This window comes from Athene cunicularia (assembly GCF_003259725.1).
Source record: "Athene cunicularia isolate RWA chromosome 1 unlocalized genomic scaffold, athCun1 chr1_part2, whole genome shotgun sequence".
NCBI classification, from domain to species: domain Eukaryota; kingdom Metazoa; phylum Chordata; class Aves; order Strigiformes; family Strigidae; genus Athene; species Athene cunicularia.
In genome coordinates this window covers 27,502,174-27,517,520 of record NW_020799092.1, presented here as the reverse complement: position 1 = coordinate 27,517,520, position 15,347 = coordinate 27,502,174, and the positions used below count along the sequence as shown (strand labels likewise).

The following is a 15,347-nucleotide window of genomic DNA, read 5'->3' as shown; positions in this document are numbered from 1 at the left end:
GTCAGTCTTTGCTTGTTTGCCAGTTGTTACTCGTTTGTAAGTTGGTGTTGAGAGGGCAGCATGACTGAATGCAAAAATACTGCTCTTTCCTGGAAGTGAGAGTGTATGTTGGGGGGGAATGGATAATACATGTCTGATTTTTTTTCAAATTTGGGAGCTGGAACAAAAAGCAAATCTCAAAAAAAGATGCCGTCAAGAGGATTATTGGATGTTAGACTGGGAGCAGTCCCAGTGAAATACCCAACCCTGCTTTAAAATTGGAGACGTGCACAACGCCTTTCGGCCATCTAGTGCTGGAGCTCAGACTCTTGAATCTCGCCCAATAACCTCCTGAAACTCTCAAACCCATTAAGCAAGAAGATGAGGTTGTGCATAGCAGCCATCAGAGCAGCAGTGTGGAGCTGTCTGCTGAAGCCTCTACGTCCTCCACTCAGCAACAGACCAAAAAAGCTTATTTTTGCTAGTAGCTTTCCAGTACGGTTAGTACCACGTGTCTGTGGTTTCTGGGACTGGGTAAGGGAGAAGAAAGGCAAAGGATCTCTTGTATTTTGTCTTTGGTGAGAGATTTGGGCCATGGTATGGGTTTTGCTGCACACTGGCGATTCCTGAAAATAAAGCATCATGCTATTTTTCCTTCTGGAATGATCCCAAGCCAAATTTACAGTTGCTGTGTGGGGAGAGGCCGTACAAGGGCAGTATCTTTTGTTGCCTTTTGCCATGCCTACTAGCGCACAGTGTGACTGTCATTTATGCCGAAATCTGTTCTCTCCGTTCCCTCACCGTGACCCAGAAAGCAGGAGAACCAAAGAGGAACGGAGAAGCCGAGCAAAACTCTACACCCATTTTACTCACAGTTGGAACTTCTTAGCATACTGTCATTGAGAAGCTCAAAGCAATGCTCACAGCCCGACATTCATGTTTGTCTGTACTAGCCAGAGGAAAAAAACCACCAAACCAAAAATAGCACCTTTCAGACCTCTTCTGTGTGTGTGTTTTGGGGTCAAAAGAAGGGAGGATGGGGCGTACAAAGGGCAGTAATAATTAGCTAGCAGCATGGAAGCAAATGTTCAGTGACAATAGTTTAAATAGAATAGCTCTTGCTTTGAAGGTTTAGAGCAGAGACTGGGTAAAGTTTTTTAATTTTAATCTAGGAAACTGTGAAGTACATAAATTTCCACAGACACAACGGCTTATGCCCATTGCTTCAAGGTACAAAAGAAACTTAAAATGGAAACTTCAGTAAAGCAACTCTGGTGTTTTGCTTGTTATTTTTTATTGTTGATTTTGGGTCCTTATCCACGGTCGTGCCAATTGCACAGGGCTAGTTTGTGTATGGTAGTGGCCTTGTAAAAACAATCTCTTTTGATTTCAGAGATGTCTGGGCCCAGTTCAAACCCAAAAAGAAAAACTGTTGGAATTGCTGAGTTGGTCCCTTTTCCCCCTCTATACCATAACTTGCTACAGGAAGGTTTTTCTTAGGAGTTCACAATATTTTTTTTTTCCACAATCATTGTTTTCTAATCATGAGTGGTGAACACTTGGGAGGGGCACTCCCTACTGGCAAGCAAACTCGGCAGAGCAATAAGCAACAATTTATATCTAAAACCAGAATATCTCATTATGCATTCCTCAATTTAATTTTGCAATTAAATAATTTCAGAGCAGAGTCTTTTTGTGCAGCCTGGTTTCCGTTTCAGTTTCAACCTACTAGAATCTACAATTTATGTATCATGATAGGACACTGTAGAATCAAGCAAAGCCATAATGGAGAAAGACTTTTCCTTCATACAATGGGGACCTCCCAATCTAAACCAGCATGCAGTTGGCTTCACCTTTAGTAATTGCTAGCAAAAAAAGACATAAGTAATGGTAAAAATAAAAGATTAAGTGTAAATTTTATCTCTGAAAATTTAGAAATTTTCTCCAATGTGAAACTCCGGTAAGCAGAAAATAAAGGGAGATGAAGGAAAGTAATTTTTTATGTCACAGATTTTTTTTATAGGCTCTTCTTCTCAATATTTTTTTCAAGTTGCCTGATTTCCCTTCTGTCCCCCTGATATTAAATCTGTGAGAGAGTAGACATTAGTTAGGAATGTAATAGTGTTATCTTGGCCTACCATTGTATCATCAAAACTGACCATTTTTTTAAATGGAGTGGGGTTTTTTTTCATTTTACATTCTATTTCTTCTGAATTAGGTCTTTTTAATGTATTTGAAAAGAATGCTGTATAATGTTCCTGTAATAATACCTTCCATTTAGCTGTAGCTATTCAGTTCTACCGTCTGTGATATTCAACAGTCTTATAACAATTTCATTTTCTTTTCCTAGGTATAAGAAAAACCTTAAAGCACTCTATGTTGTACATCCAACCAACTTCATAAAAATTCTGTGGAATATCTTTAAACCTCTTATAAGGTACTTGGCAGTTTATTCAACACATTTTTCTGTTTAGTTTAAGGATGGTTTGATCTCTAATAATTTGCTTTTAAAAAGGCTTGAGGTAAAATATGTCGGGTAACAGCACAATACCCATTTAAATTGTCTTGAACTAATGAGTAAGGTGAGCTTAAGCCTGGGTGTGAATAATAGGGTAGAGTTCTTTCTAAGAAAAGGGAGGCTCAATTCATAGTAGTTTTACTGGTGTGTTAAGGTAAATATCACTTTAAAACAGTTATTCTGTGGAGCATGAATGACTTTTTTGTCCCATTTGACAGCACTTAGCACAATAGAACTGGGTCCGTGACTGGAGTTAGGAGTGCTACGGTAAAGCGGGTAACGAATGGTTAACCTTGGGTCTGATCTCAAGTGCTGCATGAATAGGAACCACACCACTCCTGTGTTCAAAGTTAATGGATAAGCCCTGAAGTGCCCATAAGAATTTGAGATGGAGGGTATAATGGTGAAGGTGGATGTATTCTACTGGTGCATTCTTTGCCTTTGCATGGTTTAAAATTGATGCTGTCTACAAAGAACCGGCAACAATGGGCAGAGATTGCTAAGTGCTAGGATGGTTGGGCTGGCTTAGTTTCTGCTCCTGAACTTCTGCCACTTTCAGAGTAATTCTAACATGTTGCAGATTATAGTATGAATGTCCTTGGGGCTGGAGGATGAAAAGTTTATCTTGAGAAGCTATACCTAAAAATGCCCATTTCAGTAACGTGCGTTTGATCCAATTTCTGATTGGTAGCATGCTAATTAATCTGAAAGGGGGAGTTTAACTTTTAGGCAGATCAGAACATATAAGAAGCATGAGAAAATAAAAAAAAGTATTTCCATCTAAAAATCATTCCAGAATATGCTGTTCTTGAAACAAGAAGACTAACTATAGTTCTTTATTTTAAGTGGCAGTAAAGTAAATGACAGAGATCCGGGACATAGACCAACAGTGTGACAAAGGAAGGTAATGGTAAAACCAGAAAACCTCGCAATGGACATTACAACACTTAAGGTGAAACCAGCTTTTTTCTCAGAGGCACCTGAAAGCTCCTTGGAATAGCTCCAGGCAGGCGGTTTTGGGACTGACAGCTTTCAGTCTGAGCCTGTGGACCAGCTGTGCTATTTGACTTACAGTAATAATTGGCTGCTAATTCTTGGTTAAAAAAAAAAAAAATAGTTTGCAGGTACCTGTTCAAAAATACTCATTTTCCCCGGATCTTACAGGGTCTGTGTAAATAATGTGAATGCTTTTCTCCTTGGGCAGTATGATACACTGGCAGTTAAGTCCTTGTGTACTCTGAATGTGAAAATGGGTGATCCTGATAAGCTGAAGCATTCACAGCTAGCACAGAAAATTCAAACCAGGGCTTGTCACTTTAGAGGCATCATCATCTTAACCTTCTGAACACCCTGCTGTCATCAGGATTGGCTGTCCTGTTTGCACTCTGCTTTTACTACTGTGTACCTGGATACTTGCTTGGAGCCTAATTTAGTTAAAATATGTGACCGACAGAAACAAAGCTATTTGTGTGCTGGGACTGACAAAATAATTAAAAGTATGAGTAAACTCTGGAAAGATCTAGAAGCCAGGAGGCAGGAATTAGCTGAAACTAGGAACAAAACCTCTTTACTCCTTAAAACAGTTTAACTGCCAAATGCTCACGTGCATTTGTACTTTGGGTTGACTCAAGTTTGGATTTGTCAATGTAAGGGTATAATTTTAAAACTGAAGTGTGGATGTGCCCATGTACAATTTGCCTAAATTACACTCTCACTGAAGACTAAAACTTATTAAGATTGTTAATTTACTACAATAGTACTATTTCAGATTTGCTCACAGTACCTTTTCCTTCCAGTTTAGAATAATCTTATCTCAGCAGGTCATGCTGTTATGTAAGTGTCAATATTAAACCAAAGTTAACAAAAAGAAGGGGGAAAAAATCCTCTGGACTTTCTGTCTCCTAGCTTTGCTGAATTACAGCCCAGATTTACTTGTAGATAGTGTTTCCAATAAAAATAGTAGATGTAAAATAAATGTCATTATCAAGAAACATGTATCTATTTTTCAGAAGTCTGTTAGTACCTTTGGTATCTGTTAGTACATGGCCTTAGTACTTTCACATGAGCAATGTGTTTGCTAAGAACTGGACAGATGGCAGAATTTAGAGCAAAAGTAGTAAGGAGAGCAGAGAGCAAAGGAGAGCAAAAGTAGTAAGTATTGTGGCATACTTGTATTTGAAATTATTTAAGAAAATGTAAATACTTGAAATTTCTCAAGCACCAGAAGTTGATTGATCTTCTTTCCAGTCCCAAAAGAGACGAGCAAGAAGGTAATCTGTCATCAAATGTATTTCTCCAAACTGCAAAAAAACCCCGAGAGCAACACATTTCTCTGTGTAAGCTGACAGAAGCCACCCACCTGTTATTAAAATAATACACATCTAGATAGTGGTGGTGATGTGACATTTTTAAGGAACAGCAATAATTCCTAATTGCCCACAACTTAATTGCAAACTGTGTGGTCTGTAGTACGTCCTGTATCACCAGAGGTGGCTGGTTATGGAGAGTTCTCTGCTAGCCCTTGGCTTGAGTAAGGTGTTGAGGCTGGTTTGGGTAAAAGACACACTGAAGAGCTCTGAAGTTGTTCATGCACAGACCGGTATATCCGTTAGTGTCCCAAAATCGCTTGCCCGTTAGCAAAATTTAGCTCATTTCAATCAAAAGCTCCTAAAATGCTGAAGCGACTTGTATTCATACCACCTCCCACTAGAGGGAGTGTGTGTATGTGTATTTGACAAGCCAGGGATAAATTCATTAATGCGAGAGAATTCTGCTCCAAGTTTACTATCAAAGTAAGTTGCAGCAAAGAACACTTTTTATCATAAACACCCATTATTTTGCTGTACACTCCCTTACAGGACAGATGCTCTGTGCTGTAATTTCATATTTTTCCCCATGAAAATGGTGCTGCACCTGGTGGGAACACCTCAGCCTGCAAAGCAGTGTAATTCTGTCTGAAACTCAAGACCTAACTAGTGACACTCGGTGCTTCAAATTTGGGAGCGTGTTTTGTACAATTCACAGAAAAACCTTATTATGCAGGATGTTTCCTAGAAGCTATCCAGCCCTTTTCAAAAGAGATAAAGTCGATAGCCCAACACTCCAAGGGTATGCACTGTCCACACTTTGCAAGTCTTCTCTTCTCTCCACACTTTATCGTTCGTGTCTGCAGCCCCATTAGTTTGTCTTTTGGCGGGGAGGAATACCTAAATAATGCAAACATGTTCTCTTGGCTGTGTAACATTTTCTCCAAAGTTAACAGTTCTTTTAGTGAGCTTTCTAATGCTGTGTGAAACCTGTTTTTCAGTGGTTTTTAAAGCAGTGTTTTTCATATCTATGCAAATCAGAAAACATTCAGATGGAAGTCAGTTATTTTTATTCAAATCAGACTCTCAGGCATGCACTGTGTATGTTTGATCATATGAAATGAAATACATCTTATGTCTCCTGCTACTTCAATTACAGTCTAATTTTGAGTTGCATCAGCACTTACATTTTTGTAATAGAAACCAAACCCTTCGTAAATGTTCTTCCCATGCTGATTTTTACACTTCTAATTTTTTTTTTTTTTTTTTTTTAGCCATAAGTTTGGAAAAAAAATCACCTACTTGAATTATTTAAGTGACCTGAGAGAGCATCTCAAATATGACCAGCTAAATATCCCTCAAGAAGTCATCCGGTACGTGGCAAGTTTAAAATATGTTGTCTCACCTCTTCTTGGGTAGAGTTGCATCCTGATCACTGTATTCCAAACAGAATCTAATTCTATTTTGTCAGTGATTAAAAGTGTAATTTAGCTCTTTGTGCTTGGTTGGATTTCATTCCAAAAGCTGCATTGCCATCAAAGATGTGCTGGAGTGCATCAGGTGTTTAGACCAGAGAAAGCTATATAGTTTTGTACAGATTTTGGAACATCTCCATCTCAGTTGTGGAGCATTTTCTTAATATAACTGCAGTTTCTGTGTGAGTGGTATCAACACCAATCCCGATGTCATTACTGCTTATGAGTATGATGTAATGTTCATGGGCAAAAACATAGTTGTGACCTCTTTGCTTGCATTTTGTAACAGATTAAGTGTCTTCCTTTCGCTAAGAGCCTTCCCAGTCAGCAAAGTGTTGATTGATTTTAAACTTTATGGATACATCTATTGTTAGTGGATCCATTACTTTTATATTTTGTGTGTGTGTGTTAGGGAAGAGTATCGGGGAGGGGGCAGGAGAGGAGAAGAAAAAGAAATGCATAGGGCTGGAATTGTCAAGTGCCAGTATTAGTATCAATAACAGTCTTTTCGACACGGCGCTTTACATGGAAATGCTTTGATGTACTGACAGGAAGTGATTTTATGTCACTGCTGAATGAAAGTACCTGGAAGCTTTGATTATGACTGTTATTGATGCCTGGTGGGTTTTTACACACCTTTTGTGTAAATATGGAGTAACAGAAAATACCTTACAGCTCGGAGGTTATAAATTGGATTGCATGGTTGCCAAAGAACGGGGAGTTGTATTTTGAGTAGCAAATAGGTTTGAATTTTGCTGTTAAATTATAGTGTGTTCCTGGGTTTTTGATACATTTATTACTGTGCTCCACTGGCTGAAGCAAAAGAGCTCTTCTGTGTTTTCCTTAACTATTCTACCACAAATAACACTTAAAAATTTCCCTAATGCTTGAATTAAATGCAAGTTCTGTAAGACCTACAGCATATACACTATTGTGAGGAAATCAGCATCATGAGCAACACCAGTAGCTGTTCATATGTATAGCCTGTCAGCCGTGGTGCACACAAAGTCAATATGTTCTTGATTTTTGCAGACACGATGAAAATCTTCGGGGGAGACAGAAGGGAAAACTTCCACCTGTGGTTAAGGTTCCTCCACCACGGCCACCTTTACCCACGCAGCAGTTTGGAGTCAGCCTGCAATAGTAAGCCAGGAGATTTCTGTGCCCTGCAGCCTTCTGTAATGTGCAGACTCACTGGACAGAATGTCTGCAAATATTTTGTTTATTATATGTTTAGTTTCTCATTCTCTTTGAAAACCACGCAACCAGGAGGCTAGACAACAGGTTTTATGAATCTACGACAGGTCTCTCAGTCCCAGTGACCTGCCTGGCCTTCCCATTCAACAGTATCTTTGTGGTAGTTAGTGCTGCTGTGACTGCACAACTTTTCTTCCAGTGGATAGAAATTTGCCAATATACGACAGAGCCCTGAGCTAACCTGTTGCTGGTGGATGCTGGCAGTGTGAAAGTGCTTTGGAGATATTTAGATGGTAGATAGCAAAGCCAAAACAAAGCTGCAGGCTCCAAAATGGCTGGCTGCGTAATGCTAAAATGGATGCTTGTGCCTTTATATGTTGTTTTTTTGTTGCTCGCATATTGTTCTGATCAGAGTTTTATGAAATGAATAAAATGACTCTCTTCCAGAAATGCCCTGACAGCTGTTTACATAGATCACTGTTTGGGGTATAAAAAAGGATTTACTTTACACAAGGAATGGGATAGCAGCAGTACTTGCAAGATTCAATTTTGGTAAAAAACAACCCAAAAACCCCACAAAGCTTCCTACCCCCACAGTCATTTCTGTCATCTTTCTGTGGCATCCTTCTCAAAAACCAGCTGAAGAATATTGTTCACATTCAGCAAAGGCAATTTAGGCTGTCTCAGATGTGGACATCTGCCGAATCTCCTCCCACCCCCAGTCTACTTTTCTGGTTCTAATGATTCAGCTGTAAATGAGATATAAAATACAATCTTCCCTTGGTTAAATGTTAAGCATTAGTCCTCTCTGGAAGGCCTGAAATTAGTACAATCAATATCTATTGTGTAAGAGCTACTGTGACATTAACTTTTATGATAGCTCTTTAGAGTTCAACCTAACACTTGAAACATGGCTAACTCGCTTCCCTAATTCAGAGAAGATCTTTTAGGTGGGCACCACTGGGTCATTAAGAAGGACAATGTTTTATGTGGCTGCTGCAGGCACGAGGGACACACTGGGACACAGCCCAGCCTGGCTGCTCAAGCAGCTCTACTGAACTTCTTGCAGGCTCATGCGATCGGACAGCATGTTGTGTGCCACTCTTACCATCTGCTAGTCATATTTTATTTCTCTGACTGTGCTTGAGCAGTAAACACTGTCTTTGCGGGGCTGCACGTGGGGAGGGTGTGGTAGCTGCGCTTCCTGAGCCCACAGTGTGCCCGGGTGGCCAAGAAAGCCAACGGCCTCCTGGCTTGGATCAGCACTAGTGTGACCAGCAGAACTGGGAGGTGACAGTCCCCCTGTGCTCTGCACTGGTGAGGCCACACCTGGAGGGTTGGGTCCAGGTTTGGGCACCTCAATCCCAGAGAGATCTGGAGGGGCTGAAGCGAGGGCAGAGGAGGGCAACGAGGCTGGGGAAGGGCCTGGAGAATAAATCCTGTGAGGAGCCAGGGAAGGAGCTGGGAGTGTTCAGGGTGAGGAGGAGGAGGCTGAGGGGAGCCCTCATCCCTCTCTGCAGCTCCTGACAGGACATTGCAGAGAGGCTGGGGCTGGGCTCTGCTCCCAGGGGATCAGGGACAGGACAAGAGGGAATGGCTGGAAACTGCCCCAGGGGAGGGTCAGGCTGGGCAGGAGGAGAAAATGTTTCCCAGCAAGAGTGGTCCGAGAGTGGAACAGGCTGCCCAGGGAGGGGGGAGTCCCCATCCCTGGGGGGTTTCAGGGCCGTTGGGATGAGCTGTGGGGGATGTGGGGTAGGGGAGAGCTTTGTAGAGTCGGGCTGAGGGTTGGACTCGATGATCCCGAGGGGCTTTTCCAACCCGAATGGTTCTGTGATTCCTGCTTTCCAGCTGCATTACAGCCAGCAAATCCTGTCCTTGCTGCATGCCATGGCTTTCCCCAAGTATAAAAAGGGTGGCTACTTCATAAAGAGCTTTTCTGTGGAAGATCTGTGGGTGCAGAAACACCAAGCAAGGCATTGCTATCATTTTTACCCCGAGAGCTCCCGCGCTGGCGCTGAAGGTGCTGACGGATGGATGCCCTCCGTGTGTGGGGGCAGTTCACAGCACCCAGGTGTCCATTTGGATGTTGTCCAGCTTCCCTCTTGCAGAAGAGACGGTGTGGCATCACCACTTAAAAATTACAAATAAACAAGTCCCCGACAACTCCTAAATGAGAAATAAAGGAATTCATTTAGACTGTGTTTGGGAAGAAGGGTAAAGTTAATGGAGGAGAGGAAATGTGTTGGGAGTTTCTAAAATCTGAACAAAAAAGTATCGACTTTCATCTTGATGAATGAATTGCTTTTGCTGTTTCTCTCTCTTTATGACCTCTATAACTGTAATGACAAAATGGCAGTGACCTCCCACATGTCTAGGGAAGAGACAGGTTTGAAACCTTCTTCTGGGTGAGGCTCTTCCCTTTTTCTGGAGAGCTACAGGCAGACTCTGCTTTTATTTTGTATAGGCTTATGAGAGTATGAGTGCTGTGTACTTCACTACAGTTAGTAAAAATTGTACTGTCAGGGATGCTGCTGGGATAAAGCTACTGTCGTTAAAGAACTGCTTCTCTGTGGAGTCTTTTTCTTTAGCTTAGGAAAAGAAATCGTAAGGCCTATAGGCCTGAGGTTTCATCAGATTCAGTGCTTCTGGGATGATGATTTTGATTCAGTCAGTAAGAGATTGGTGAATGGGATTTATCCAGAGCCCTTGTAGGTGGTCTAATTTTGCCAAGATGCTTGATAATGGTACCCCAATGACTTCTGGCTGTGGGAGAGGGTAAAGCCATACCCTTTTGAATGTGCCTCGCTAAAAGCAGCAGGCAGTGCTCTCTCTGGTAACGCCTCCTTATTTAACTTTTTTCTCAGTTTATATTAGTTAATACAGTTGCTTTCCAGAGCTATAATTAAAAACCAGAAGAGCAAAAAGTGACTTAAGCGTTGGTACAAAATATCTCACTTTTGTCCATCAGGCATGGGGGAAAAAAAAAGCGTGTTTTGTTAGGACAGTAAAACGATGCTGGAGGAAGTTTCCATCTAGACACTGATAAATGAGTGTCTGGGACTAGTGCCTCATCTTGGAGGAATCTGTTAACTCACAAAGACATCTTTAACCTTGTGGAGTCAGATTTTCAAAATGACATAAGGCAACTGGGCATTTAAAAATCATGGAAGGTCTGTGAGAGCTGGGAGTATAATTCTTTGAAATGTAATCTATACTGAATTGGGTATAATTTATGAGCAGGCTGGAGGGCTTATTATCAGGTTAGTTCAAAACTTTTCTTTCATATGTTACCCCCATCCACTCAGGATCCAAAATCTGAATTTAAAGTGGCTGCATCTGATCTCTTTAACCCCTCAGTGTCACCCTGAGCTCTTTGTGGGGAGGAAAAAAACCAAACACACACCAAGCTGACTTCATCTTAAATGTCTGTCCAGCTTTATTTGCATTTGCTTGTTTGGGATTTAAGCATGTGCTTTATGTTAGGCACAGATGTGAAGTGGAAAACCTTCCTTATTGTGAGCTCCTGCGAGGACTCAATAATTTGGTCTTTGCAGCTAGAACTTAAATCTAGTACCAAAATGTCCTGAAGTTTCCACTGAAACTACAGTTATTCAAACAGTAATAAATGAGCTTAGCAAAGGCAGTTAAGTCATCCAAGGTTGTTTTATAGGATGTCTTTATTCTAAAGTGGGGGGGACTAAAGAAGATTGGCTTTCTCCCTATAATTCTTTATGTCTACGCGTACAGAGCAGCCTTGCCCAGTTTGCTGAACGACAGACAGTCTTTCTGCAGCATTTCGATCCCCAGCTTGGATTGCCTGGCTGCCAAATTGCACCTTTAAAGGTTTGAATTACTGTTAAAAGCTATATGATTTTCTCGAAAATATAAAAGAACACAACTGAAACTAATGTGCATCTTCGTGGGGATTTCAGACAGAACAGTCCCCCTGAGGAAGTTTTGTCCACGCTTAATTTTTCCAGTTATAACGTAAAGGGAATCCGTGCTTGGATTTGACAGGTACTTAAGAATATGTAGCGCGGAGTGGGTGGGATAGTTTGCGTGTTTAGTGTTTATTATGTCCTCCTCTAACTTAATAATTGAAGCTTCTCATGTGCGGATAGAATGAGGGGAGTAACAACCCTTAGGAGCTGGCTGAAAGGTTTATCAAGCCTCACATCATGTCTCCAATAGAGGGCAATAGCAGACGGGAGCAGTGTTAGCACAGGGCAAGCCTACAGCCAGAATTCCTCGGGTATGGTGTCCCAGCTTGTAGTGATCAGAGACTTGCACAGTGCTGTGAAAATGACTTTCTCTTGCTCACCAGTAGCTCTCGCTTTTATAAATCCAGACATTTCAAAGGATGTTCATGTATTGTGTTGATATAGCAAGACTATTTCTCTGTTCTTTCAGCAATGCTGCCTTCACACACAGAATGTAGAGCAGCAGGAATTAGCTATTCGGAATATATCCTGACTCGTTTGCACTGCATGTCAGGGTGGAAAGTAGGATTCTCATTCTAAAAGCCATTAGTAAAAATTTTACATTTTTAAAAGGCAAGGCAGAATTTGGGGGACCCTCTGCTTCTGTTGATCAGATAAATAAAGTTATAATGCATGAATGAAGCTTCCTAAATACGGAACACTTGAAAGGAATTAATACTTGACTGTTTGGGCCAGGCAGCATCGTTGTCCTCTGCTGCCTGTTCAGCGAGCTCCTATAAACCCCTGGTGCTGCACCCGATTGCCTCTGTAATCAGGGAAGGCTACAGCTGAGCTCCAGCAGAGCACAGAGTTGACCTTGACTAGCTAGTGACATTGTTCTGTTTTCTCCGATTGGTTTTAAATTCCAAAATTAAATCTCTTTTGTGGGAAGACAGGAAATGTTCTGCGTTTCTTGCCATGGATGGGGAGAGGGGGCAGAGAAAAAAATGCACAAAATTGCCACAAATGTTCAGCTCGTGCTTGTTGAATTGTTATCATAAACATTTCAGGGTGCTTTCCTTTTGGTCATAATCTTTCCGCTTGTGCATGCTGTGCATGCGTGACCAGGGAGGAAGAATGCATTCTAAACCAAATCTCAGCGTGTCTCAGCAGGGAAAAAATGAAAAGGAGAGGAAAAGCAAAGAGAGAAGAAGATTATCAGACAAGAATACTTAATGACACTTCAGAACCATGTGTAAAGGCCTTTTGTGATAACTGTACGCTGTCTAGAAATGAGTCACTGGATATATAACGCGTTGCAGTAACTAATCATACATCCTACAGTAGGGAGTACTCCTTCTCCCTGGCTACTGTGGTTACCAGAATAGATCCCTCTTGAATCTGACACGTTGCCGCAATACGATTCAGATCTGTGAATCAGCTGCGGAAAACTGTACTGTGTGCTGAAACGCTCTGTTCTGCTCGTCTCTGGAGCAGAAAGAGATCTCTCTCTCCTTTCAAATTGCCTGTCCTGGTGCCTGATCCCCAGTGTCAGTTTGCATTGTCCATCATAAAGCACAGCTGCTCATCACGCCAGCCCCAACAAGGCAAGAAAAATGCAGATGACTTGACAGGATCCACAAAGAGAAGATAGAGGTGTAATTTCATTGACCTCTGAGCTGGTCTGATTTACATTAGCTGAAGTAATGTCCCTATTATTTTCTGTCACCTTAGGTCCAGGAAGCTGAACGCTGTGTCCCACATTGTGAAACGCTATGAAAATACACATCCCAGCCTCCCCCGGTATTGCCGAGACACAACAATCCTTTGCATGTGATTTTTGGTGAATATCTCACTCTATTTTAAAATACCATTTATCTCAGGGACCTCTCATTGTACTGGGAACAGAACCTTTCCTTCAAGGGAAACAGGAATCCTGTAGAAAATAGTAGAAGTGCAGAAACTGTATCTTTTTTCCTAGAAAAAGAAAAATTATGTGTAGGTTTTATTATTACAAATTATAGCCCGGTTATTTGTCTCACCTCTCTGACAGATAAACTAGTGCTCAGCGGGTGCAAGTGCTGTAAATAATCAGTTTGCTATTTATACACTGAAATGGGAAACACATTTATGGGTAACAATAATAATTAGAAAACATTTATAAAAAGCTGCTGGGTTGCTATTTGGTGCCTCTGGAGTGAGCAGCTGTAAGAAAGCAAAAACAATCAGTGCAACTTCAGAGAGACTGAGAATGGGTTCCATGAGCTTAAATTGTCAATAATAAAGATGTAACAGCTTCCAAGCAAATTAAAGTCTTGATGATGTTCCCATTTAAGTGAATTAGGCTTTCGACTAATTTTAATAAAAGTTGCCCTAAATGTTCAGGGTACTGATCTGAATACACAAAACAAAAATATTTGACACACGGGGAGTGTGTTGTAACTCCCCTATTAGAAAGGCTAAAATAAATGTGGGGTGTTTTTCCCTTACCTTCATTTTCTGTAGGCTTTTCCTCGCTGGTTTCCCAAACATTGACCTTGGCAGTGACCTCATCTACCAGCCCCATTTCTTGTTTAGTCCCTTACCAGGGGATATCACGTCACTGAGGAGTTCAGCGTTGCACGCTACGCAAAGAACCCCGAGAACTTCCTTCCTCATGGGCTTTGTGAGCAAGGCTCGTTGATTAACGGGGCTGCATGGTTTTATTTTGTGTTATTACACCACACGGATCTGCTGTGGGAGGAAATGGTTGATGTGCAGCAGCTGCCTCTGGGAGCAGGGCCAGGGTTTGCGTGGGTTTATTTGGGGTTTGCGTGGCTCTGTCCCCTTTGCTGGGGCCCTTTTGTAGAGGCTGGTGGTGAGAGGTCGTGCTACTGAGGCAAAGTTACGTATTAGTTAAAGGAAGGGAAGGGAAGGGAAGGGAAGGGAAGGGAAGGGAAGGGAAGGGAAGGGAAGGGAAGGGAAGGGAAGGGAAGGGAAGGGAAGGGAAGGGAAGGGAAGGGAAGGGAAGGGAAGGGAAGGGAAGGGAAGGGAAGGGAAGGGAAGGGAAGGGAAGGGAAGGGAAGGGAAGGGAAGGGAAGGGAAGGGAAGGGAAGGGAAGGGAAGGGAAGGGAAGGGAAGGGAAGGGAAGGGAAGGGAAGGGAAGGGAAGGGAAGGGAAGGGAAGGGAAGGGAAGGGAAGGGAAGGGAAGGGAAGGGAAGGGAAGGGAAGGGAAGGGAAGGGAAGGGAAGGGAAGGGAAGGGAAGGGAAGGGAAGGGAAGGGAAGGGAAGGGAAGGGAAGGGAAGGGAAGGGAAGGGAAGGGAAGGGAAGGGAAGGGAAGGGAAGGGAAGGGAAGGGAAGGGAAGGGAAGGGAAGGGAAGGGAAGGGAAGGGAAGGGAAGGGAAGGGAAGGGAAGGGAAGGGAAGGGAAGGGAAGGGAAGGGAAGGGAAGGGAAGGGAAGGGAAGGGAAGGGAAGGGAAGGGAAGGGAAGGGAAGGGAAGGGAAGGGAAGGGAAGGGAAGGGAAGGGAAGGGAAGGGAAGGGAAGGGAAGGGAAGGGAAGGGAAGGGAAGGGAAGGGAAGGGAAGGGAAGGGAAGGGAAGGGAAGGGAAGGGAAGGGAAGGGAAGGGAAGGGAAGGGAAGGGAAGGGAAGGGAAGGGAAGGGAAGGGAAGGGAAGGGAAGGGAAGGGAAGGGAAGGGAAGGGAAGGGAAGGGAAGGGAAGGGAAGGGAAGGGAAGGGAAGGGAAGGGAAGGGAAGGGAAGGGAAGGGAAGGGAAGGGAAGGGAAGGGAAGGGAAGGGAAGGGAAGGGAAGGGAAGGGAAGGGAAGGGAAGGGAAGGGAAGGGAAGGGAAGGGAAGGGAAGGGAAGGGAAGGGAAGGGAAGGGAAGGGAAGGGAAGGGAAGGGAAGGGAAGGGAAGGGAAGGGAAGGGAAGGGAAGGGAAGGGAAGGGAAGGGAAGGGAAGGGAAGGGAAGGG

General features: G+C 42.8%; 1 protein-coding gene across 4 annotated transcripts in view; it reads left to right on the top strand.

Annotated features, from left to right (window-relative positions):
- The window catches only part of ARHGAP8 (Rho GTPase activating protein 8), an 81,303-nt gene that overhangs the window by 38,769 nt on the left and 27,187 nt on the right, over positions 1-15,347 (top strand). For all 4 annotated transcript variants that reach the window (XM_026867791.1, XM_026867787.1, XM_026867792.1 and 1 more), the window contains 3 exons: positions 2,330-2,416; positions 6,078-6,176; positions 7,311-7,421. In XM_026867791.1, the coding sequence (XP_026723592.1) occupies positions 2,330-2,416; positions 6,078-6,176; positions 7,311-7,421 (297 nt within the window). The remainder of the gene's footprint in view (positions 1-2,329; positions 2,417-6,077; positions 6,177-7,310; positions 7,422-15,347) is intronic.